Source organism: Castanea sativa, chromosome 3 (genome assembly GCF_040712315.1).
Source record: "Castanea sativa cultivar Marrone di Chiusa Pesio chromosome 3, ASM4071231v1".
In the NCBI taxonomy this organism is placed as follows: domain Eukaryota; kingdom Viridiplantae; phylum Streptophyta; class Magnoliopsida; order Fagales; family Fagaceae; genus Castanea; species Castanea sativa.
In genome coordinates, this window is record NC_134015.1 from 37,569,271 (window position 1) to 37,595,495 (window position 26,225).

The 26,225-nt window shown below is 38.4% G+C and overlaps 1 protein-coding gene and 1 non-coding gene across 2 annotated transcripts; both read right to left on the reverse strand.

Annotated features, from left to right (window-relative positions):
• Positions 1–17,809: 17,809 nt before the first annotated feature.
• TRNAL-CAA (transfer RNA leucine (anticodon CAA)) lies at positions 17,810–17,890 on the reverse strand. The gene has a single exon. It is a non-coding gene; the product is annotated as a tRNA-Leu (tRNA).
• Positions 17,891–18,087: 197 nt separating this feature from the next.
• LOC142628895 (uncharacterized) lies at positions 18,088–18,879 on the reverse strand. Its single transcript, XM_075802927.1, has one exon. The coding sequence runs from the start codon at positions 18,877–18,879 to the stop codon at positions 18,088–18,090; it is 792 nt and encodes a 263-aa protein (XP_075659042.1).
• Positions 18,880–26,225: the final 7,346 nt, after the last annotated feature.

The following is a 26,225-nucleotide window of genomic DNA, read 5'->3' on the forward strand; positions in this document are numbered from 1 at the left end:
ACAAGTAAAACACGGAGCTGAGACGAAACAGTGTGGGTAAACCAAAAAAACAAAAAAATTAAAGACGAAATTAAGGTTTGTGATTCGTACCTAATCGGAGCTGAGAAACGGTGATCGTCGAGCAAAATCGATGGAGATGAACTCGGCAGAGAGATGAAGAGTCACAAAATGGAGATGAACTCGTACAAAATCGATGATCGTCGAGCTCTATGAGATCTCCATGATCGACGAGCTATGAGATCTCCATGCTCTGCGATTTCTATGCTCTGAGAGTGAAAGTAGTTAAGCTCTGAGAGTGAAAGTAGTTATAAGCTCTGTGTTTTATTGGTTAATTTGTTTTAAATTTATATAATACTGCTATAGTTTTAAATTTAGTTTTGCAAGGGTTGAAAATTTTGTTGTGGGCTTTTTTCAAGGGTTGAAAAATTTGTAATATTTTACCAAGGGTTGTTGGCTGAAAAAACTGGTGAGTTTTTTTTTTCCCCATTTATTTCATGGGTACTTTAACTTATTTTGAGGGACCAAATAACATTTGAAATAAAGTTTAGTAATAAAGCTCTCTACATTTTTATTTATAGGTTGTATCGACAGATTTTAGTAAACCCTCGATAAAAAAGGGTTGAAATAACTACACTTTGTTGTAGTGAACCTAGCTAGATTTGAAAGGGAGTTCAGCTCATTACTCACCTGTGATAAACGCTAGTAGTGCATTTTAAGCGTTCGCTCGAAGACAATCACTCACAAAACATCATCAATGCATAATAACCTTTACACAATGGTGAATTACATTCACATTGCAAAAAATTGGGAGTTGGGACGAATTAGAAAGAGGTGAGAGAGATGATTCCACTTGTGTTGCCACACACACAGGAATACCCTCACAATTATATGTTCTTATAAGAATGAGTCGAGCTCAAGTAACTTGACGTAAATAAGATTAGTTAGAGGATAGATGAGTGGTGAATACTGAATAATTCTTCAGAGGATAGATGAGTGCTTTATAAGGGACCAAAGAAATGTCTAAGATCCATCTTTAGACACAGGACAAGGCTTCTAATTGCTGAACTTTTGAGAGAATGACAACCTTGAATAGTGGATTGCATAGGACGCCGCAATAATATTTTTTTTATGCCAATTTGGGGTAATCTAGTTAGTTTAACCAATAAGTTTTGGTTTTTTTTTTTGGTGTGTTGAAGAATTGATCCTTAATATGCTAAATATGAGGAATCTCGTTAGTTAGAATTAAATGATGTAACATGAGTTTAAGTAGGGTTGACCATGGGGTGGAGTGAGGCCGAAGGATGAGATTTTCGTCATTGCTCTGCATGGTTTTGTTTTGCCCCATCCCCGCTTCTTGGGAGTCCTGCAAAGCTCCGCCCCACCTTATAAAAATCTACTTCTTGTTAATTTGTCTCACAACTATAACAATTTTTTTTAATAAAACTTGTTTCATTAATGAATATATACTTGGAATTATGACTAAATTTATCCTATCAAATCAAAATAATTTTTAGCAAAAACTGAATAATATTATCTAGTGTTTAACAATACAATATCACAACAAAAATAAATATCTCATAGAATAACACATAACAAAATAGAGGCAGAGAGCCACATTGGGTAGAATAAAATAAACTAATATTAATATGTTTGTTTAAATAGTAGAGTTTTAAGATATGAAAAATTTACAATTATAACTTTTATTGATGCGGGGAGGGGAAGGGACAGGGTGGGGTGGGGCGGTGTGGGTCTAAAAAGTTTAAATCTATCTCCGCCCCACTACTTTTGTGTAGCAGGGAAAACTTGCGCGGGGCTAAGTAGGGAGGAATAAGTTAAGCGGAGCGGGGCAAAATTGTCATCCCCAACTTTAAACAATTAGGATGTGGATGAAAGAAAATACAATTATGCAACAAATTGTTGTGGTGCAGTTACTTGAGCTTGTGGCTTGCAAGAGGGATTGCTCATGGGATTGTGGATTTTATTTTTATAAGTGCCCCAACCACTCTTTACGAAATTCACAGCTTGGTTCATGGGTACAACTTTAAATAGACCCTCATTTGCTCCCCATACCGCATTCCTTCAAAGTCCCCATTAATTTTATATGGGAAAAAAGAGAGTCAATAACGAGAGCAAAATAATTGGACTTGGTTTATCTTGTGCCCTGGAAAAATGGGCATAAATGCCATCAATTCCATGTTGTCTTATATAGTTATATTATGTTTCTCAAAAGAATTAGTAATCCACTCTCATAGCTAAACATCATCTAGGCCTTGGGTTGGGATGTAACATGAAATCAAAAAGAGAAAAATAATTCAAATAGACAACAAGCACAAGATGATCTATCTAAGTTTTTTTTTTTTTTCGTGGATCTCTTTTAAAACAATTGTATCTAAAATAATAATTACCTGAATTGAAAAGAAATATCGCATCAAATGGTTTGGAATTTGAGCTTAGATACTGCTGACTGGGTTAGGAGTTAGGAATGCCTGTAACCATGATGAAATTGGCTAGGACGACTCATTTAAATCATTGAAAATGAATTGTCTCTTCTAGTCTTTGATTTAGAGACATGTTTTGCAACAACTTCTTAGTCACTTCACTATTTGGAGTATCTATCCTCTATTTATCATAGCCTAAAGTTTAGTCCATTTCAGAAGCACTTAAATCTTTCGGTGGGTGTTTTTATTTTTTTATTTTACCTTCTCTGGTCCACTAGGTTAGTAAATTTGCATTATGTAGTGTGTGTGTATATATATATATACACACACACACTAGCTTCATCATACGCGCAAAGCGCGTGCAACGAGGTTTTTTTTTTAGTGGTACTATTTTGTAAAAAAAAAAACTGTGTTTTTATTTTATTTTATATATATATATATATATATAATCTTTATTTTGAAAATCTAATTTATTAGTAGATAAAGTAATTTGAAAATTAATAGGAGAGTGGTCCTAATTTTTAGGCAATGTTTTAGTGGTAGTTAGAGTTGCATTTTTACAGAATTGTCCTTTAGTTTTGTCTCTACTTAAACATAGGAGTGTAAGAGCATTTTTGAACTAAAATTTGAGGATCTCAAACAGGGAAAGTAACTTATGTAATTTTCAAATTATTTTATCCACTTATAAATTAGATTCTCAAAATAAAAATTATATATATAATAAAAATACAGAGTTTTTTCTTTTGGCTAAAAAAAAGGCCTCATCGCATGGGATGAGGCTAGTATATATTCATGTGTCTCCTCTCAGTAGAAACATATTAGTTAATCTCCTCTCACGGTCTCACCCCTAGCCCCAACCCAAATTGTTTAATTAACACTGTCATTTAGCAATTATCTAAAACCTTTGAACACAGAATAAAAAAAATTCATAACCCTATAAGTTGATAAGAACTCATTGAAACTGGGAGTCAGAGAGTACAATTTTATTAACCGGACTCAAACTTTTTATTTTTCTCAAACTGGACTCAAAACTGTTTTTTTCCCCCTCAAGACTCAAGACTAGACTCAAACTTAAAACTGAAAAGAAAGTACAAAGTTAATTGAATATATTAGCACTAATTACCAATATCATTATTTGAAGAAGTTCATAGAACTCACTGAAACAGGGAGTCAGAGAGTACAATTTTATTAATATATATGAAAGATGACTCGAAATATATTAGCACTAAAACTACTAATTACTACGTTGGCCACCTCCGCCGCCACCTTTGCCATTGTTGCTGACTTTTTCGGTGTTGCCACTTTTGCCATTGTTGCCAACTTTTTCAGTGTTCCCACTTTTGCCATTGTTGCCAACTTTTTCAGTGTTGCCAACTTTTTTGGCAGCCAGACGATGTTTAGCTACGCATTTTTCGAGCTCATTATAAGTTTCAAAAACAGTTCGGCATGTTGTGCATTTGTAGGTTTTTAACGATCTGCAAGAAGAAAGATTAAAGTTAACTAATTTACAATAACAACAATAATAATAAATAATAAAAAACAAACATATTTTAAAAACAAGCTTACTTTGCAGGAGGAAGGTTGGTCTTTGAATTTTTATCCTTTAAGGGAGACATGTTGATTACTCTGAAAAGGACTTAGGTGAGCGTATTGTGATTTGTGGCGTGACAAAGCCATGGAGTGTGGGATTTCTTTTATGGTAGAAATCAGTCCCCCCTCCCTTTATATGTAATCAATTATTATCAAACATGTGTAATCAATGATTTATTAATTAGGGATATTCTTTTTTTTTTGGATACACGATAGAAATTCTAATCTAACCTAATCTAAGTGTATATGTACGTGAAGCTCTCTTCTGGAGGTTGAATCTCAGCCCTTACCCCCCACACCCCACAAGCAATTATACTTATGAAGTAATTATTGCGCCAAGGGTGCGTGATGGTTTAGGGATATTCTAATACAATAACATTACAATTACCAACCATACCCTAAGGGCCAAGTCCTCTATCAACTTTTACTTCACTGCTTGGTTTCGATTGCATAGTTTTGTAAATTTCAATCAATTAATTCTTAGCATGTTACCTCAGTATTTTCTGTAGTTAATCATAAGCATGTTAAAAATTTACAATTTATTCCTTTTAAAGATATGGATTTAATAACATACACGTGAGGCATTTCCAATTAAATCAAGTTTAAGATTTATGGGATTGCACATATTTTTTTTCTCTTGTTATGAATGTGGGATTGCACTTTTATCTCATGAAGAGGATGCAGTTTACATTATCAATTATTGATGAGAATGCAATTTGCATTATCGTTTCAAGAAAATGTCTGGGACAATTGGATATGCTGCCTAACAATAAGGATAGATATTTGGATTGAAGAATGCAAATGCACATATAAAATTCTGTTTGTCAATTATGACTTAACTTGTGGCAAAGCAAGCCAACTTCTACATTCAATTAAATTGGCACAACTTGTATACATTTTTTGTGTGCGTAACTGATTTCCACTCTTATTATCAAATCATAGTTAGATTACTCTAATGGAAATGTTCTTGAAAATAATACAAGATTTGATATGAACAGCATTATTTTCATTATAGGATTCGTAGAGGTCTATTGCTTGTTGTGGGCTTGGCCACCTTCGTGATCAATTCCTTGCATGCCACATTTAGCCTATTGCTCCAATAGGAGTGACGAGAGAATAAGTAAAAAATGTTAAGATATAATATGCATGGGTCAACAAGATTTTTAAGGTTTGTGTGATTAGGGGTGTCTAGAAGACCCACCAACCCGTTCAACCAGGAAAACCCGCCAGCCGCCACCCGATCCAACGACTCCGGCGGTCGGACGCGGGTTCCGATCTCGATAACTTGACCCCGAGCGGGTCGGTTGTTGGTTTTTCATTTCAAAACCCATGACACTTGACCCGAACTGAACCTTTATCCTTTCCAGCAAAGTTTTACGAATTTCCGACCATATCCGGTGAGATCTCGCCTTTATTCGACGAAATCTAGGCCAGATCTCGACAAATCCGACCATATTTTTGTCCGATCTCGAAGAATCTAGCCAGATCTCGCCGAAGATGGCCAAAAATCGTTCCCAACGATGAAACCCGATACCTGACCGATACAACCCGAAACTGACAAGACCCGAACTGGAAAATCCGACCAAATCATCGGGGTCGGTTTCAGGCCATATTTTCCTCCACCCGAATAATTCGGGTCGGGTTTGGGTTGGGCACAAACCCGACCCGACCCGACCCATGGACACCTCTATGTGTGATATTCTACTAGGCCAAATTGGGGTTTTACCCCTTTCTGCAAAACTTTCCAACAAAACGCCCCTGTCTTAAATTGTTTAGGGATATGCCCCTGTTTTGAAACTTGATTTTTAGAAAATCGAGTTTCAATGAAAAACTCGATTTGCCAAAAATTGAGTTTTTTGAAAAATTCTGCATGGAATCCGAGTTCCATGCAATTTTTTTTTTTTTAAAGGTTTGATTGACTATAACTCAATTTTTGCCAAATAGAGTATTTCATTGTAACTCGATTTTTAGAAAATCGAGTTTAAAACAGGGGCATATCCCTAAATAGTTTCAGATAGGGGGCATTTTGCTAGAAAGTTTCAGCGAAAGGGGTTGTCGGGGACGTTTTGCGACAAGGGCCAAAAATGTGAGAATGACCCAAATCTCCCCTTGGGTTCTTTAGAAGTGTTTATTGTGGAGAATCAAGCCCGAAATTCCAAATGTATAATGAACAAAAGGCTAATGGTGCTTTTACAAGAGAAAATCAAAATGCTAATAACAAAAGTGTAGAAAAAGTATAAAAACATAATAGGTCTGAAATTTCAACCCACAGTCATCGAGAAGAGGAAAATGAGAGAGGTTTTGAGGAAGAGAGGGAAGGTTCCCCTATACCCATATTTCCACCCCTAAGGTTCATAATTGTGAGAATGTTTCCTGGCTCAGTGGGCTTTTGCTCTCAAGTTTCAGCTCTATGGGGAAAACGTGGTTCAATAGGTTTGAAACTTCGACCTACAGTCACCAAGAAGAGGAAATTGAGAGAGGTTGTGAGGAAGAGAGGGAAGGTTCCCCTGTACCTATATTTCCACCCCTAAGGTTCGGAACTGTGAGATTGTTGACTGGATGAATGAGCTTTTGCTCTGAAGTTTCAGGTCTCTAGGTAGAACGTGGTTGGTTCATTTTGAATCTGATTGGGGCCTTTTGTATTGAACTTGTGATGCTCTAAGTGACTATTTTTGGTCAATAGAAGAGGCTTTGAACCCCAAGGTCTCAATCAAAGAGGTTATGGTCAAATTTGCTTTAATTGGGTAAAAGAGTTGGCTTGCTTTTTACATAATTTGGGAAATAAAGTAGCATAAATTCATGAGCTGATGTTTCCTAGACATGGCAGGTCCTTGGAGATTGCATTTGGTTGTTGCAACAGACAAGGCCAGCCACTTAGGGTTAGCTATGTGTTTTAGGCAAAAAATGGTATAGCAAAAAAGTTGGGCCACAGTCACCCAGAGCACAAAAATTGTTTTGGGGTGGAAATTTCGGGTACAAAACCTACTCTATGAGCTTGAGGTGCTACTAGTGTCCCTTGCCCATTTGGTAGCACGCATGGGCTGGGCTCATGCAAAAGGTCCAAAAGGAATCGACCCATACCCTCTAAACCACACTTTCTCAATTTCCCCCCATAAGTCACATGGGCTTGGGTCATCCTTGAAAGAATAAAATAAAATATAATACATGAATTGAGCCCACAATGAAGTTGGGTTTGGTTGAATCGGGCTTGTAAAAAATGTGTCGCGAAAATGGGTATCAACAGGGGTATATCCTAACATGCAAAAGGTCGCAAGAATACGAGCATAGTGGTCTTCAAGACAAGTAAAGGGCCATATAGAAGAGCAAGTTGCCAAATTTTTTCACATTCTATTGCATTATGTGGAAAATTATTCAATTTCCTTATTTTCCCATTATTCTGGTGAGACAAGTAGTTATCATTTTCGTAGTGTTTGGATCACTAATTGAATTAGAAGATCAATTCCTTCGACAACTTGATAGAATGCAAGTTTCACCTGAAATACTACACCATAATAGGTTCTACCCATATTTTAAGGTAGATATATCATTTGTACAAGAGATCTAGGGTTCAATCCCCGCCTACACTAACTGATTGGTGTCTTGGTTTGATAATAAAGAGCTATTATTAGGAGCAAACGCCATAGGTTGAAACTCTCTCTCTCAAAAAAGAAAAAGAAAAAGGGCACTATATGGAATACATGTTCATGTCAAAGTGTCTAGTGAGGATGCACCAAGATATGGAGGTAGGAAGGATCACTCGACACAAAATGTGTTGGCTGCATGCCTGTTTGATATAAAATTCACATATGTTATATAAGGTTTGGAAGGGACTACTTCAGATTATTAATAATGCATTAACTAGGAAGGATAAATTGAAATTCCCACTAATTTTAATTCTAAATACATCTTAGATAGTTATTTATATAATTTAAAATTTAAAATGGGCCATTTTTATTGCTTATTAGGTAATATTATATTTTTGATGTAGGATGCATGAATAGAAGTCGTTTAATCACACCTTATGAAGGATTGCATTATCATCTAAAAGAATACTATGCTCGTCCCTAAAAAAATACTAAAGAATTGTTTGATTTGCAACATGCATCATTGCACAATGCAATTTAAAGAGCATTTACTCTACTAAAAAAGAGCTTATCATGGCAAGCACTATGAAGCCTTTTTATTCTGTTGACATACAATTTGAAGATATTTTGCATGTTGCAGAATTCATAATTATTTAATGGGTGTCCATCCTGATGAAAGACTTATTGCATGCTGAAGTTGATGAACATAATTTTACAACAATCTCATCATGAATATGATGCCTGATGATGCCGAAAATCGTCAATGAGCTACACGGTGCCTACGTACTCTTGAACGAGACTTGCGCAACAAAAAAGGAGAAAATCCTATAGAGAGTGCTGGTGTGGTACCGGCCAAATATCCTCTGAAGGTTAAGTTAGAGAACTTTTACAGCTCTAGAGTGCTAGAGCTGGGAGAGTTATGCGTACCTTGATTTTTAAGGGTTTAGGGTTTCTATAGTAGCGTATGACCTAATTTGGTTTCTTGGTGAAGAAGGTATTTCCTTGTAGGGACGATGCTCATTAATACACGTATTTTTTGGGATCTTTTCCATGTAGAGACTTTGTTGACTATGGTTAATCGTGGAGCACAAGACATTTTTATTTGAAGTTTCTTGAAGACCACTTAAACCATATGGATGCCACGTGGCTTTGCCACCATCCACTTTCATTTGTCTGTTTTCTCATCAGTCCGACATGGAGAGTCCGTCCTCTTTGGACACGTTTTGTCGTGTTTCTTCCTTCCCTTTGATCATCCACCACCCAGTATCGTTGCTCATGACAAGATTTGTTAAATGAGATCGTCTACTCTAATTTTATCCTCTTTAGTTGCCCCTTCACTCTATGGGTTTGTTGCCTTATTTTCAGGACGGACCCATGAAGTTACAGTCTAACTCAACCTTTGGGAAATGCATTCTGATTTGACAGAAAAGCATAGAGTCATTAATGTAGTAGGGGCATGTGGCGCTTTTTAGTGGTTAGTTGCTTGTATCAAAGCGTCCCTTCCTCTTCTGTGCCGTTTCCCTCTATATATATGTTTCTTCTCCCTTTCATTTTTACTTCCCACAACAAATTTTTAGAGCTAGAGTGCCACCGTCTACTTACTTTCAGCTACGTCTTCTCAGTTGCCTGTGGTGACCGTCTGCTTTGCCTTCTCCATTCCTTCCTTCATGTAGTTCATCTGTAAGTATCTGTTGCCTTATATTGAGTTATCTTATTGTTACTTCAAATATTGCACGCCTGTCACCTATGTAAACCTGTAGAGTCTTAGAGGTTTATCCGTCACATGTATGTGATAGATGTCTAGTGAGGCATCGAGTGATCAATTGTGTGTCTGTGAAGGAGTGGGCTACGATGAGGTATATCCGTCAGGTCAGGGTGACCCCAGCGCCTCTTGTGATGAAAGGGTTCCGTCTACTAACTCTCCTTTTGCGGAGGAGGATGAGGACATGGACGTGGTCAGATTAAAGGGTGGTTCAGGTCAGGATTTAAATAGCGAAGATGTATGCTATGTTGATCCTCCTATCCAGTTCATCGTAGGCCCTGATGGCCTTAGGGAGTTTATCCTTCTCCCATTGTGGATGGTAAATGACTTCAATTCTACTGTCAAGCAAAAACACTTCGAGACCCTTAGGGAGAGATACCAGATCCCTATCGGCATCCCTATCCATTTACCTTTCAAGTCTGAAAAGTATTACTATAAGGGCGTTGAGGATGTTGGGGTGTATGAGTAGATGTTTAAGGCGGGACTTAGGTTTCCTCTAAGTGCTCTTCACCGACATCTGCTTCAGTACCTGGGGCTTGCTGTCACCTAAATCTCTCCGAATACCTAGAGAGTCTTCCTTGGTGCAAAAGTTTTGTATGGAGTCTTGAGTGATAGGGAGTGTAGGATGACGGTGGAGGAGTTTTTCCACTGCTACAGTCCATCAGAAATCAACCAGTCAAAGGGCATGCACAGTTTCCTACCAAGGAAACCTGTACTTAGGCTAGTGTGCAACACTCCTGATTCTAATAGAAACTGGAAGAGCCGGTACTTCTTCATTTAGGGTGACGATTGGATGTGTCACCTCGACGATCAGGAGTACATGCCCGTAGACAAAACTTGGGGTATAATGCCTCTGTCTGGTAAGTGTCCGTCTAGTCTAAACTTTTTCTTTTCATTATTTATTGTTGTTGTCCTAATCGTCCCCCTTTTTGTAGCTCGAGACCGTCTAGAGGTGACCTTGGAGTAGTGGAGCTTTCTGGAGAAAATCTTATGTGAGTGTAGATACTCAATTTCGCACCCATGATTTAATCAAGGAGAATGACTTGAATGACCATCCATGTGCCCCAAAAAATCATTCTTGAATCACATGCATCATTTTTTTCTTGCATCACATGCATCAATTTGTTCTTGCATTACATGCATCATGTCATTCATTACATATCATGAAAATGATCTTAAGATTCTAACGGTTGCAACGGTGTTTTCAGTTTTCAAATCGGATCATCGGATTGAAAGATATCGCATGATCAAGTTTGCACAGTCAGCATACATTGTGTCTAGGAGGGATCAATCACACACGATTAATTTAAATTAATTCTGATTGGTTAAACAATTAAAATTAATTAAATAATTTTATGATAGGGATGCATGGATAGGAATAAAAGGGATGATTGGATGACAATGAAATTGTGGATAATTTGAACTTTATCAAGATTTATTTTGAGGGATTTATCCACAATATAATTGTTCAAGATAATTTTTCAATGTAATTGTTCTTAGAAAGCCTGAATTATTCAAAAAGAGATGAAAAATCATAGACTGAGGACGAAAACGTGTCTAGGTACAAGGACCGGCCAAAAAATCCTAGAAAAGGAGTCCAAATGGCACTCGAACATGAAAGAGTGTTTGGAGTCCAAAGGGCAATTAGGCACTTTTGGAGTGCTGAACAGCACTCTAAAAGGACTGAATTTTCTCCTTGTGGGTTTTGGCCCAACGGCCTTTGGGTGACGTTAAGGCACAACCTTTTCGACCTTTTTACAAAAGGATGCGTCCGGATTCAAACCCTAATCGTTTGTACCTATTTTTTAGAGTCCTCTGACCTCTATAAATAGAGGCTGAACCTTATAATTCAGCACCTTTTTGCTATGCTCTGAGAGGCATACGTTTTAGACTCTTAAATCACCCATATTTTTTGATCCCTTCTCTGTGTGTTGTTGCCTAAATTAGGGGTTTTAGGTTTCAAAGAGAATTCAACAAATTTCTTTGAACCCTAAAACATCATTTCATGAACAAAGTGTGCTCATGCAAGAGGTTGTTCTCTAACCTTTTTGCTATTATGCTTTTCTTTATCATGATGATGCATGTTTAATTGTTTTAGATATTCATATTTTACCAGGATCAATGTAGTTCATGAAAACATGTTCTTGATTTCTTTATTGTTGCTATAATCTGTTTCTTAATTTTAAAGATCTGCATGTACTTAATTCTTTTTCTTTAAAATAAACTGGATCTACATCTTCTTAGATGTAGATCTGAATTTTTCTTCAAAACAAAATGGATCTACATCTTCCTTAGATGTAGATCTGAATTTTTTTCTTAAAATAAAAAACGAATTTGGTATCATTTTAGGTACAAATCTGATTATTTTAATGCATGCAGATTTTTGAAATAAAGAAAGAGATTATGAATTGTTATTTGTTGTTTGTTTTGTTTGAATCATATAGCATGAAATAATTTTATGAATGAGGTCCTTTCCATAAAAAAAACATATCGTTTTCAAGTATAAAAACAGATCTGATTTTTCTGTTATAAAAACCATTTTTTTTAAAAACCATTTTTTTTTGTCTTTATCAAAACAGATCTGATCTTTTATAAAACTCAAGATTACTTTTTTTTAATCTCTTAAAAACATATTTGAATTTTCTCTTCAAAAATCATTCTTTTTACACATACAAAAATAGATTTGAATTTCTCTTCAAAAAAACCATTCTTTTTTACATATACAAAACAGATCTGATTTTTTTTTATATAAACCAAAATCATTTTTTTTTTCTAATCATTAAGATAGATTTGAATTTTTAAACGAAAGAGGATACATTCATAAATGGTTTTGTGTTGTTTAGTTTATTTCACATGTTCAACATATCATTCATGTCATGCATAAAATGGTACACTGGTCACAAAAGTCTAGAAGACCAGACTTTGTTTGGGCGGAATGGGTGCCTAACACCTTCCCATTTCGTAATCTTGCCTATGGATTTAGATCTCTGGCTAAGCAGATCTGGTCTTGTCTTTATTTATTTTGGGTAGATTGTAACTAGAACAAAAAACCATGTCTATTTGGTAGTTTGTAACTATGACCCAAAACCATGTAATTTTCAATTTTTTTTTTCAATTATGTATTTTATTATTCAATCAATGAGAAGAACAATTCAGTCATGTATTTGGTATTTATTTTTTCTTATTTTTTTGTATAAAAAAATAAGTGGCGACTCCATACCACTTACCCAAAAAGGGAGGTGCTCTAAAAGGTACCCGAATCTCTTTTTTGAGGGATGCTTTTTTTGAGGTCTCTCACAGTGGGCGAAGCTGGTTACCTTGGACACGATCCATTAGTATTGCAATTGTTCTGAACCCACTGAAGCTGTCCGTCATTACGACAGTCAAGCACGCAGACGTAAGTCCATCATTCTTTACTTTCTTCTATATTTACTAAGATTTGCCTAACTTTTTCTCTCCGTCTAATTTGGTGCAAAAATGGAGGATGGTAAGAGAAGGGCTTTCATCAAGCAGCAGGCTACTGCGAAGAAGAAGCAAGATGGAAGCCTACCCCCCAAGGGGATGGGTCCAACCAACTCGTCCATGAAGAGGAAGCCGTTAGAGAAAACTGACCCAAGGTCCCCCTAAGAAACCCAAGGTTACAGCAGGGTCAACCGTCGAGGTGACTTCTGATGCAAAGAAGCCCCCCTTGCCTGGTCTAGGGAAGGGTAAAGGTATCATAACGGGTCAAGCTCCCGTTGCTGAAAAATGCCCCGTCCTCCTTCCTGAAGATTCTCAGTATGCACTTGAGCAATTGTCGTCCATCATCAAAGATGATGACTATGAGGACTTAAGCAACTGTGCAACCGAGGCCATGGGGGAGACGGGCCTATTTAACATTGCACAGGTACATCCATTCCTTTCTTCCTTCCGTCGAGCTATCTCCTTATTTTTATAACCCTTGTTGTTAATTTTTCTTTGTAGGGGATGCTTAGGATGACGGTCTTGATGGACCGTTGCCTATCCCATGAGACGGTGCTGAACCACATGAGGGCAAAGACAAAGGCAATGAAGGTGGAGCTAGGGGAGTTGAAGGCCTGGAAATTGGTCCAGGAAAAGAAGCTTGCCGCGTTAGAGAAACTCCGTGGTGAGCTGGAGAAGTAGACGAAGGTGTTGAGGAAGGTCCTTGAGGTCAAGGAGAAAGAGATAAAAAAATGTCAAGGATTAGCTTCGTTAGGCTAAGGAAGATTTGATATAGGAGTATCGTGACTCCGACGCCCTCCTAAGTCCTAACAGAGCTCAGTGGCTTCTTTGCGGATGGCTTGAAAATTGCTTCCATCAAGTCAAAGCCTCTTTTCCGGATTTGGACTTGTCCCATATTTCGATTGATGCCCAAGCCCAAACTCCAGCTCAGCCTGTCTACTCAGAAAGCACCGATGAGTTGTTCACAGATGACACCACTGTCAGCCCTCAAGGTGATGGGGAGAGTATGCCTCATGAAGATCAATCCAAATCTACTAGGGAGGAAGCTTGTCCACCTAAGAGGGATCAGAAAACTGAACTGAAGGACGGAGAAAGCCTCGTGGATCAGGAGTAGTCTTTTTTTTGGCAAATGTAAAGATCTTTTAGGAGAACAATGTTTTTGTTAATTTAACTGTTTCCTGTAGGCATTTATAATATTTTGGGATTTTATTTCTTGTATTTTGATCATATATGTGACAATATACGCTTGCGACATGCTCGTCTAAATTCAGATCAACCATTGGGTTGAACCTGTCCTCTTGTGGACTTCATTAATTTAAATGTTTGGATGGGCCCGTCTAGTTGTGGGTAAGTCATTAGCTAGGATAACCCCGTCCACTTGTGGACTTTATTAATTTAAATCATTCTTTGGGATGAGCCTGTCCACTTGGGGGCTTTAACAAACGTAAATCATCCCTTAGGATGAACCCGTTCACTTGTGGACTTTAATAAGTATAATCATCCCTTAGGATGAACTCGTCCACTTGTGGACTAAATAATTATAAGTCATCTCTTAGGATGATCCCGTCCACTTGTGGACTTTTATAAATATAAGTCATCCCTTAGGATGAACCCGTCCACTTGTGGAGTTAAAGAAATATAAGTCATCTCTTAGGATGAACCTGTCCACTTTTGGAGTCATCCTTTAGAATGAACCCGACCACTTGTGGACTTAAATAAATATAAGTCATCCCTTAGGATGAACCTGTCCACTCATGAACTTGATAGAATATAAGTCATCTTTTAGGATGAACCCGTCCACTTATGGACTTGATAGAATATAAGTCATCCTTAGGATGGACCCGTCCACTTGTGGACTTAAATAAATATAAGTCATCGCTTAGGATGAACCCGTCCACTTGTGGACTTAGTAAATATTTCTGCAGACATGACATATCTGAATAACTCCTCTTATTGTGATAAATACTTATGTAGATTTTGTTCTCAAAGAATAAAAAACTGCCCTTTGGGCTTAAAAAGTACTGCAGATAATAAAAAGCAAAAATAAAAAGAAAATAAACTAGAAATAAGGAGTGTCATTGTCTACGCCTCTGTCTACTGGTAGTACTTCTTCAAGTGCTTCATGTTCCATGGGTGGTGTAATTTTTGCCCATCTAGCGTTTCTAGGTGGTAGGTACCTTTCCTTCTCCATGACACGATCCTGTAGGGTCCTTCCTAATTAGATCCAAGCTTTCCCTAAGCGGGATCTCTAGTGGCTCCCGTCACCTTCCTCGAGACGAGATCTCCAACTTGAAAGTCCCAGTGTCTGACTTTGGAGTTGTAGTGCTTGGCCATAAGGTCTTGGTACCGTGCTAACCTTTACTCAGCCGTCCCCCTGACTTCGTCCACCAAATCAAGCTGAAGGCGCATAGCTTCATCATTCCTAGTCTCATCATGGTTCTTGACTTTATAGCTTGTGAGTTCGACCTCAGCTGGGATGACTGCCTCGCTTCTGTGTGCTAGTCGGAACAGAGTCTCTCCTGTGGGCGTCCTTGCCGTCGTCCTATAAGCCCATAAAATGCTTGGCAATTCTTTCGACCATATTCCCTTTGCCCCCTCGAGCCGAGTCTTGATGATTTTTAGCAATGATCGGTTCGTAACCTCGACTTGTCTGTTGGCTTGAGGGTGGGCGAGTGATGAGTAGTAATTCTTTATTCCCAATTGTGAGAAAAAATCCCTGAACGAATCGTTGTCGAATTGCTTTCTGTTGTCTGAGACCAGTACTCTAGGTATGCCATACCTGTAGGTGATGTTCCTCCATATAAAGCTTTGCACATTCTTCTTTGTGATGGTGGCGAGGGCTTTGGCTTCTACCCACTTAGTGAAGTAGTCTATATCGACTACTAGGAATTTCAATTGTCTTACTGCTGTTGGGAATGGACCCATGATGTCCAACCCCTATTGAGAGAAAGGCCATGGGGCTGTCATTAGAGTGAGCTCCTCTGTTGGTTGTCTGATGAGGTTACCAAACCTTTGACACTTTTCGCAAGCTTTGACGTACGCATGGGCATCCTTCAGCATGGTGGGCTAATAGTATCTTGCCTGAATTAGTTTATGCACTAATGACCACAATCCTAAATGGTTCCCGCAGATTCCTTCGAGGATTTCTCTCATGACATAATCTGCCTCCTCGGAGTTAAAACACCTAAGGTACGGATAAGAGAAGCCCCTTTTGTACAAGATGCCTTTTTTTAGCACGAATCGTGTTGCCTGAACCTTAACTTCCTAATGGCCCCCTTGTCATTTGGTAGCATGTCGTCCTTCAAGTAGGAGGTTATTGGTGTGGTCCAGTTGTTCTCGGAACCTATCTCCTGCATACTGATGCTGTCTACTAATGGTGAATTTTAAACGAAGGATAGTGCCTGACTGGGGATGAGCATGTGTTTTATGCTTGCTCGTTCTCCTCCCTTGGGATTTGAACAAACTTCTCTTGGAGGTTGTTCACTTGATTCTTCACTTGTTCGAGGTATTTCTTCACACGTTCGCCCTTACACTCGTACTTGCCGTTTACATGTGATTACTTAAGAGTCGCAATATACGACCACATTTGTAGCTCTTGCTGCTATGGCTAGATCAAGCCCTGCTATCAAGGCTTTGTACTCCGCCTTGTTTTTGCTCGTAGGAAAGTCAAGTCGGATCATGCATTTGATCTCGTCCCCTTCTAGGGAATGGAGTACTATACTAGCTCCGCCTACATGTTTGTTGGACGATCCGTCTGTGTGGATACTACATTGAGGCTGCGCTTTTGCCCCCTGACCTTCCATGTTGGTAAATTCCGCGATGAAGTCAGTGACGACTTGCCCTTTTATGGTCGCACGTGGGCGATACTGTACGTCGAATTCATTCAACTTAATCGCCCATAGTGCCATCTGTCTAGCAGCTTCGGGGCTACTCATTGCTCTCCGCAAAGGCTTTTCTATTAGGATGACCATAGTATGGGACTAGAAGTATGGCTTAAGCTTACAAGCCGCGATTACTAACACGAATGCAAGCTTCTCCATCGGGGGGTACCTCTCTTCTACACCATGGAGTGCCCGGCTAGTGTAGTACATTGGCTTCTGTAGTCTGTCTTCTTCTCTGACTAAGGTTGCGGTGACAAACGTCGGGGAGACGGCTCGATAGAGGAACAATTCCTCCCCTGGTTTCGAGGGACTCAGCAACGGTGGGGTGGACAGGTATGCTTTCAAATCTTCGAACACTTGCTGACATTCAACCGTCCATTCAAATGACTTTTTCAATGTGTGGAAGAAAGGCAGACATTTTTCCGTTGCTCTCGAGACAAACCTGTTTAGTGCGGCTACTTTGCTATTGAGGCTTTGTACTTCCTCGATGTTCGTTGGCGGTGTCATCTCCATTATTGCTAGTATCTTGTTCGGGTTGACCTCAATACCTCTCTGGGATACCATAAACCCTAGAAATTTTTTGGCCGTCACCCCAAATGCCCACTTGTTCGGATTTAGCTTCATGTTGTACGAACGAAGGGTATCAAAGGTTTCCTTGAGGCTGTCCAAATGGTCGTCTTCCAGTTGGCTCTTTACCAATATGTCGTTCACGTAGACTTGAACGTTTCTCCCAATCTCATGTGCAAACATCTTGTTCATTAGCCTTTGATATATGGCCCCCAAATTCTTAAGTTCGAATGGCATTACTTTGTAGCAGAAGAGACCCTGGCTGGTGACAAAAAAAGTCTTCTCCTGATCAGCTTTGTTTAGCTTGATCTGGTTGTAACTAGAAAACGTGTCCATGAAGCTTAGCAACTAGTGTCTATTTTGTTCCGAAGCAAGATATCCACGGGGCGGTTTCTCCTATTTAGATATTCACGACCAAGAAGTACTGGATTCTCTTTCGGATAGGCCCTGAAAGGAGAAGGAAGTCTGAAATGCCAACAGGCACCTCTTATTGAATTGCTCATTCAATGAGTATTCTCAATATTATGCCTTGAAGAGGACTCGAACCTCCACGCTCTTTAGCACGAGATTTTGAGTCTCGCGTGTCTACCATTTCACCACCAAGGCATCTTGAAGGTGACTCGTATTCCATGAATATGATATCTATCTAGTGTGATGTATGGAATATATGACAAGGGTATTTCTATTGATTGGTCATGTCATATAAGCTTTGCTGTCGAATCCACCAAGATGTCAATGAGTGGAAGTGGGTAGCTATCCTTGGGGCATGCCCTGTTCAAGTATGTGAAATCTTTGCACTTCCTCTACTTCCCTTTGGCCTTCTTGACCATCATCACGTTGGCCAGCCAATCGGGGTAATATACTTCTCTTATAAATTTTGCTTCCTGTAACTTGTGAACTTCGTCCTCTATAGCCTTGTCCTGCTCTTGTGTGAACACCCGCTTCTTCTGATAGATGGGAGAAAATGATGGCGATACATTTAACTTGTGGACTATGATTGAAGGATCAATTCTGGGCATGTCTTCATGGCTCCAGGTGAAGACATCCTGGTTCTCCTTTAGAAATGCGTTAAGCGCCTGACGGACTGGTAGGCTAGCGAGAGTGCTGATCTTGGTCGTTCGCTCAAGCCTAGAGTCATCAAGGAGTACCTTTTCCAACCCTTCCACAGGCTCTGCTATTGTCCTTTGTTCTTCTATGCTCATGGTTTGTAGATGATCGTCCATCTCCAGCATGGCAATGTAGCATTCGCGCGCCACTACTTGATCTCCTCGTACCTCTCCCACTTTGTATTTAGTGGGGAATTTGATCATCAGGTGGTAAGTTGAAGTTACGACTTTCCATGAATTAAGGGTAAGACAGCCCAGGATGGCGTTGTAAGCGGATGAATAGTCAATAACTAGGAATGTGACATCCTTGGTGATATGTTGAGGGTGATCATCGACTGTTATAGGTAAAGTGACCACATCGAGGGTGTACACTCTTGTTCCTTCAAATCCAACGAGTGGCGCATTAGTTGGAACCAACCATTCTCTCTTAATCCTCATTTGCTGGATTGCTGAGTAGTAGAGTATATCAGCAGAGCCCTCATTGTCCATGAGGACCTGGTGAGTGTTGTAGTCCCCTACCAGTATGCTAACTACAAGCGCATCGTTGTGTGGGTGGTGGAGACATCAAGCATCCTCCTCTGTGTACTCGATTACAGGGTTGTTGAGGCATGCCATTTTTAGGACTAAGCCCGTCAGCTGGACGTTTTGAACCATCCTGAGGTAGGTCTTGTGCACCTTCCTTGTTGAACCGGTGGTTACGGTGCCCCCTACAATCATCCTTATGTCTCCAAGGGGTGGTCTAGGACGCTCGTTTTCCCTCTTAATGGCTTGCTCTTGCAATTGGTCTGTCCTCTCCTTGCTAAGAAACCTTTGCAACTTCCTTAGTTTGATAAGGGCTTCTATCTGCTGCTTCAAGTCATAGCAGTTGGATGTATTGTGACCGTGATCATGGTGGAAGCGACAATACTTATCTCTGGACCTCTTGTTGGGGTCTCCCTTTAGCTTACCAGAAAATGTCAAGGCTTCTTCATCCTTGATCTGCATCAAGACTTAATTGAGTAGGGCATTCAGCGGGGTGAAGTTTGCGAACCTTCTAGTGGGGGGTTTTGAGCGCCTATCTTCCTATTTGTCTCCAGTCCTTGTTGTCTTCCATCCTCTATCCTACTTTGCTTCTTCTTGCCTTTCCCTCTTTTTGGGTTTCTCTTCTCTAGCAAGCAACGCGTCTTCCGCGTTCATGTACTTAGTAGCCCTATAAAGTACATCAGACATGGTTTTTGGGTCGTTTTTGTACAAGGAAAACAAAAACTTCCCATTCCGTAACCTATTGGTGAATGCAGCCACAAGTATCTTATCATCAGCTTCATCAATTGAGAGGGCCTCCTTGTTAAAGCGAGTGATGTAGGATCTCAATGTTTCATCCTCTCATTGTTTGATGTTCATCAAGCATGCAATGGATTTTTGTTCCTATGACCCCCGATAAAGTGCGAGGCAAATTAGGCGCTCAACTCCTTAAAGGTACTGATGGAGATTGGCGTTAACCTGCTGATCCATACCCTTGCGGGGCCCTTCAGAGTAGTGGGAAAGGCTTGGTACATGATTTTATCCCCCACGCCTTGTAGGTGCATGAGGGTTTTGAACGACTCCAAGTGGTTCAAAGGATCCCTTGACCCGTCGTAGGTTTCTACTTGCGGCATATGGAACTTCGGTGGAAGGGGGAATGAAATGACAGATGCAGTGAAGGGTGAGTCTGTCCGATGGACCAGCTCATCGAGGTCGTTTGATACTCGTCCTTTTAAGGCGTTCATCATGAAGTCCATTCATTCCTTCATCACTTGCATCTCTGCGACCATGTATGGTGGAGCGGTATCCATTGCGGATGGATGACTTGTATCCTGTCACTTCGGTTTGCTTGGGGTGTTGCTGCCTTCCGGCCCTTCTTGATCCCTTCAATTAGCACTAGTACCTTTTTAGTCCTCATCCTATGTATTGAGCCTTGCGTTCTTCTGACGTAGTTGTTCCTTTAGGTCATGGTTTTTCTTGGTGAGGCGTTCTACCGCCACGGCGAGGGTCTGGACCTGTCTTTAAAGCGTGGTGGTATGTTTTTCGTCTCCTAGATTATTGTTCGTGGTCACTATCAAGTGAGTAAGTACCATGCAACTCTTTGTCTCGAAAAGCAGGACTATGTCTTACTTCCATTTCCCATAGACGACGCCAACTGATGATGTCGAAAATCGTCAGTGAGCTACACGGTGCCTACGTACTCTTGAACGAGACCTACGCAACAAAAAAAGAAGGAAATCCTACAGAGAGTACAGATGCGGTATCGGCCAAATACCCTCCGAAGGTTAAGTTAGAGAACTTTCACAACTCTAGAGTGCCAGAGCTAGGTGAATTATGCGTACCTTGATTTTTGAGGGTTTAGGGTTTTTATAGTAGTGTATGACCAACTTTGGTTTCTTGGCGAAGAAGGTGTTTCCTTGTAGGGAAGATCCTCATTAATACACATATTTTTCGGTATTTTTTTTCATGTAGAGACTTTGTTGACTATGGTTAATCGTGGAGCACAAGACACTTCCGTTTGAAATTTCTTGAAGACCACTTATACCATGTGGATGCCATGTGGCTTTGCCACCGTCCACTTTTCATCTGTTTGCTTTCTCATCCGTCCGACATGGATAGTCCGTCCACCTTGGACACGTTCCGTCGTGTTTCTTCCTTCCCTTTGATCATCCACTACCCAGTACCGTTGCTCATGGCAAGTTCTATTAAACGAGATTGTCTACTCTAATTCTATCCTCTTCAATGCCTGTGCTCCAAGAGAAGATGATGAGGTTAGTTTATCCCAAAAAGAAAAAAGAAATCATCTAAGATTGTTGTAAAATCTTTTCATCGATTTTAGTAATAAGTATTTAATCAATATCAACATCCATTAATTAATTATGATTTGCCAAGAGCCTTTAAGTTCAACTGACACCTCTGATGTAATTAATGAAAATGTCCATGGTTCAAAATCCCCCTCCCCCTCCTCCTCCTCCAACTATCTAAATATAAAAAAAATAAATAAAATTACGCAATACACCAAACTAATTCCAATTTATGTATCAAAAGAATAAGTAGGCTTCGTACTGCTTTTATTATAGAAAATCTATTTCTTAGTACACCAAGTTCTCTTTAAATATAACTTGTACGATGCATGTTGCAAATTAAACAATTCCTTAGAATTTTTCAGAGGACGGGTAGAGTATTTTTCTAAATAATAACACATTCCTTTATAAAGTGCTATCAAACAACTTATATTTATGTATCTCACATCAACAAAATAATATTTACCTAATAAGTAGTACAAATTGTTAATTATATATTGGGTTTCTAAATTACATAAATGATCTAAGATGTGTTAGAATGAAAATGACATTATGGGATTTTCTAGTTATCATTCCTAGTTAATGCATTCGATATTATTAACAAATTTGAACCAGTCCATTCCTAACTTAGTAACACATATGTGAATTTCAAATCAAACAAGAATGCAACCAACACATTTTGTGTTAGGTAACCTTTCCTTGCCCAATATCTTGGTACATCCTCATTAGACACCTTGGCAATAATGTATGTTTCATCAAAGCCCCAATGCAATCTTAAGACTAACATAATATCTCAAAAAAATATTGTATGTTCTCCAAATGACTATCAAATGTAAAATGTAGTACACATGATATATTTACCTTAAAATATATATGTAGAACCTACTATTATGTAGTAGTTCAGGTGGCGTTTGGGTTTCATTAGGTTGTTGAAGAAATTGGTCTTCTAATTCAATTAGTGATATTAGCACTCTATGAAAATGACGACTAACCATCTCACTAGAACAATTGAAAATGAAGGAAATTGTACGATTTTTTACACTATGGAATATATGAAGAAATTTGGAAACTTACTCTTCTACTATGGCAATTTGCGTATCTTGAAGACCACCATCCCTTCATAGAATGTCACACAAACCTTAAAAAGCTTGTGTAACCATGCATATTATAAACTTTTTCATTTCTTCTAAGTTGATTCATTAATTCATCATGTACTCTTTCTCTTTCTATGATTGATTGTGTAGGAGGATGGTGAGCACATCTTCTAAGGTGTTGCCTTCGATGTGTAATGTAGTATATATAACACCAAGCAACATAAACCAAGGCCAATTGTTGCACATAGTTGAAAAAAGTTATGGTCTTAAGTACCGGGAAAATGGGCTTTTGCCCTTAATTTTTAAACTATGCAGCAATTTATCCCTGTTTTGAAACTATATAGCAGCATGTCCCTCTTTTGGAACTCGATTTTTAGAAAATTGAGTTCCCCTTATAACTCGGTTTTACCATTTCCGAGTTATCTTCTACACCTGTCTGGTGTTTTGGCTATAACTTTTTGCTCATAATTCCAATTGATTTGAGATTGGTGATTTTTGAGAGGAAATTTAATTCTCTACAAGTTTTCCAAAAATAAAGAAAACCAAATTTCGATGTTTGTAGGGCCAAAATGTGATTCAAGTCACTACTGAAAAATTGTAACAATTTTTGAGAATTTTCTAAAGGGAAATCATATTAATACCGATCAGTATTATTTAGGTTCCAATTAATACTGATTAGTATTAATCAGATTTCAATTAGTACTGATCGGTACTAATAATTTCCCAATTAATACCGATTGTCGCTAATAAGAAAACTTGAAATACTGATTGTTAATAAGAAAACTCGAGTTATATGGGGAACTCGATTTTCTAAAAATTGAGTTCCAGAACAGGGATATACACCTAAATAGTTTGAAAACATGGACAAATTTCTGTATAGTTTAAAAATTATGGGCAAAAGCCCATTTTCCACCTTAAGTACCTCATTGTCCAAATCCATCTAAGTAAGAAGTATTTGAGCTATCAATCCTACTTATTTAAGCTAAATTAAGTATCCGGCAAACTAGAAAGCCCAACTAAGCACAACATAAAAAAAGAAAAAGATAAAAAGATGAATAAAACAATGACAAGAAGAGTAAAATAGTTCTTGTATATGCCAAATCAGCTTTATAATTATGCCAAGAGATTGCCTAAATTTTTTAGCACATGCCACCAAATATTTTAACGAAGATAAAATCTTCACTAATACCATGTGTGATAAAATCTTCATATTGCCATTGTCTTTGTGTGCTATTTCTACAAGTCCATTTGATTGGAGAATTACAAAAACCTAAAAGAGATTAGACAAAAAACGGATGATTTGATGACAAATAAAAAACCAAAACAAATTAGAAAAAATAAAAAACTAGAGGAGAAGTAACGTAAAATGACAAAAACAAAAGAAGAAAAAAAATGGATGAAAAAAGAAAAACCACATATGAGAATTAAAAACCGGATGAAAAAAAAAACTACAAATGGAAAAAAAAAAAGAACGTGTTAGATAATTTTGTCCAAAAGGCTTTGAGTTCCCATTTTCTCACCAAATTTCTCCCTAATTTGAGGAGATTGTATTTTGGTGGGTCCAAGAAGAAAACACTTGAATTCTACTAGTTTTCAGGAAAATGGGCTTTGCCCTTAATTTTTAAACTATGCAGCAATTTGTCTCTGTTTTCAAACTATTTAGGTGTATGTCCCTGTTTTGGAACTCAATTTCTTAAAAATCGAGTTCCCCTTTTAACTGAGTTTTCTTATTACCGATCCAACTATTACAATATTTCAGGTTTTCTTATTAATGCTGATCAGTACTAATTGAAATCTGATTAATACCGATCGGTATTAATATGATTTCCCTTCAAAATACTCAAACACCGTTACGATTTTTCAGCAGCAACTTGAATCACATTTTTGGCCATGAAAACATTGAAATTTGGTTTTCTATATTTCTAGAAAATTTTTAGAGAGTTAAATTCCCTTTCAAAAGATACTACTCCGAATCAATTGGAATTATGAGCAGAAAGTTATATAGCCAAAACACCAGATAGGTGTAGAAGATAACTCAAAAATGGTAAAGCCGAGTTATAAGGGGAACTCGATTTTGTATTGCTGATTGGGGAATTTTCATGAAAATTTTATTAAACCTAATTTTAAGAGTGAAATTAAAAATATGAAACTTTAAACATAAAAAAGACCATCCACCTAATTTAAATGGGTATTTACACCCTTGCCCTTTTTAAAGTATTATAGTTAGACATGGCAAAATGGGACTTAACTTGTACCTGAATTTTTTGAATGGACTGTTATTTATTTATTTATTATTTTAATAAAATCTAGACTTGGTTGATTTACTTGTTTGTTTTGACCTTTACAGTGCACAACTCAAACTTAATTGATAATTATTGATGATGCAAAAAATCACCAAGTTGAGGACCTCGTCTCAGCAGATGGACGATCCTGTGGTTGGTTGTGTCTTCGGTGAAAACCGGCAAGAAAACTTGGGAAAGAAGAGTAATACACTGGTGTGGTGTTTGCCAAAAACACTCCGAAACTTAAGTTAGAAAGGGAGAAAGTTGTTTAGAGAGAAATTGACTTTGAGTGGTTTTTAGATGAGTATTTGTGTGTACCTTTAGATTCAGTTGCTTCTTTCTTTTATAGTTTTTCCTCACCTTAATGGACAATGAATTTATGTGACCGATAGCGATAAAATGCTTGTCCATATTGCAAAGCGTCCAAGTTAATGACGAGTAAAAGTATGGACTTGCGTAAGTGCATTAATTCCAGATAGCATTTAATGACCAAATGATAAATGAATGCGGAGTTGTTACTGCCGTCCAATTATATGAATTTAATGGCCGTTACGAATGTTAGAGGGTTGGGATTAAGTGGTCATTATTGAGCCATAAATCCTCTAGCTCAGGTGCAACGTAAGGAGAGGCCAACATATTGGATATTTACTCACACAAAGGCTATATAAAGCTAGGAGAGACGAGTAAGTGATTCATATTGAACACACACAAATTGCTCTACATATTACAGTTTTCTAAAAAGTTTAAGCTAATTTAAGTATTAAAGGGTCCTTGGTAGGCCCTAAACTGGTGTCATTATCTCCTTAGTGTTTTCTCCTATACAGGATCTCAAGGTCATCCATCGTACTGATGAGGCGAAATTGTGTTTTATCAGTTTGGCGCCATCTGTGGGAAACGACAGGCTATCAATCAATAAGCCGTTGGATTCTTTATTGACTAAGTTCCTTAGAACCGATGTACTTAACCACATCTGCGTCGTCAGACCCGGTGGTAATGGCTCAACAAATTTAAGCACTAACAGCCAATGTGCAAGAATTGATGGGCACAAATACGTCACAGTCATGGCATAATCACAATGACAATGACGACGAAGCACATAGTCTAGGAAATAGCAGAAGAGAAACTTTTGAGCACAACACATGGTCAACTCGTGGCAAAAATCAGATGATGAAAAACATGAGGAAGGAGTTAGACGAAGTCAAAAATGCCATGAAGGGAAAGACATCAATAAATCTTGGTAGCATGATCAAGAGGACAGACTCACCCTTCACTGTCAACGTTTTGGAGTGCCCCTTGCCTCCCAAATTTCATCTACCATAGCTGGAGGTTTACGATGACACTAAGGATCCCTTAGATCACATAGGGGTATGCAAGACAATATTACACCTCTAGCAAACCCCAGACGAGGTAATTTGCAAATCATTCCTAACAACCCTTAGAGGAGCAGCTAGGGTATGGTACAACAAGCTACCTACGACATTTATTGTGAATTTTGAGCAGTTGAGCAGCTCTTTTGTCCACCATTTCATTGGGGGCCAACGCCATAAGAGGCCCACCTCCTACCTGCTAACTGTGAAGCAACAGGAAGGGGAAACCTTGAGAGAGTATGTAAAATGTTGCAACAAAGCAATGTTAGAAATTGACAAGGTCGACGA

Bases quoted from the DNA above. Each gene is read 5' to 3' on its own strand.
- LOC142628895 (XM_075802927.1), bottom strand. From the start codon at position 18,879: ATGGACAATGAGGGCTCTGCTGATATACTCTACTACTCAGCAATCCAG.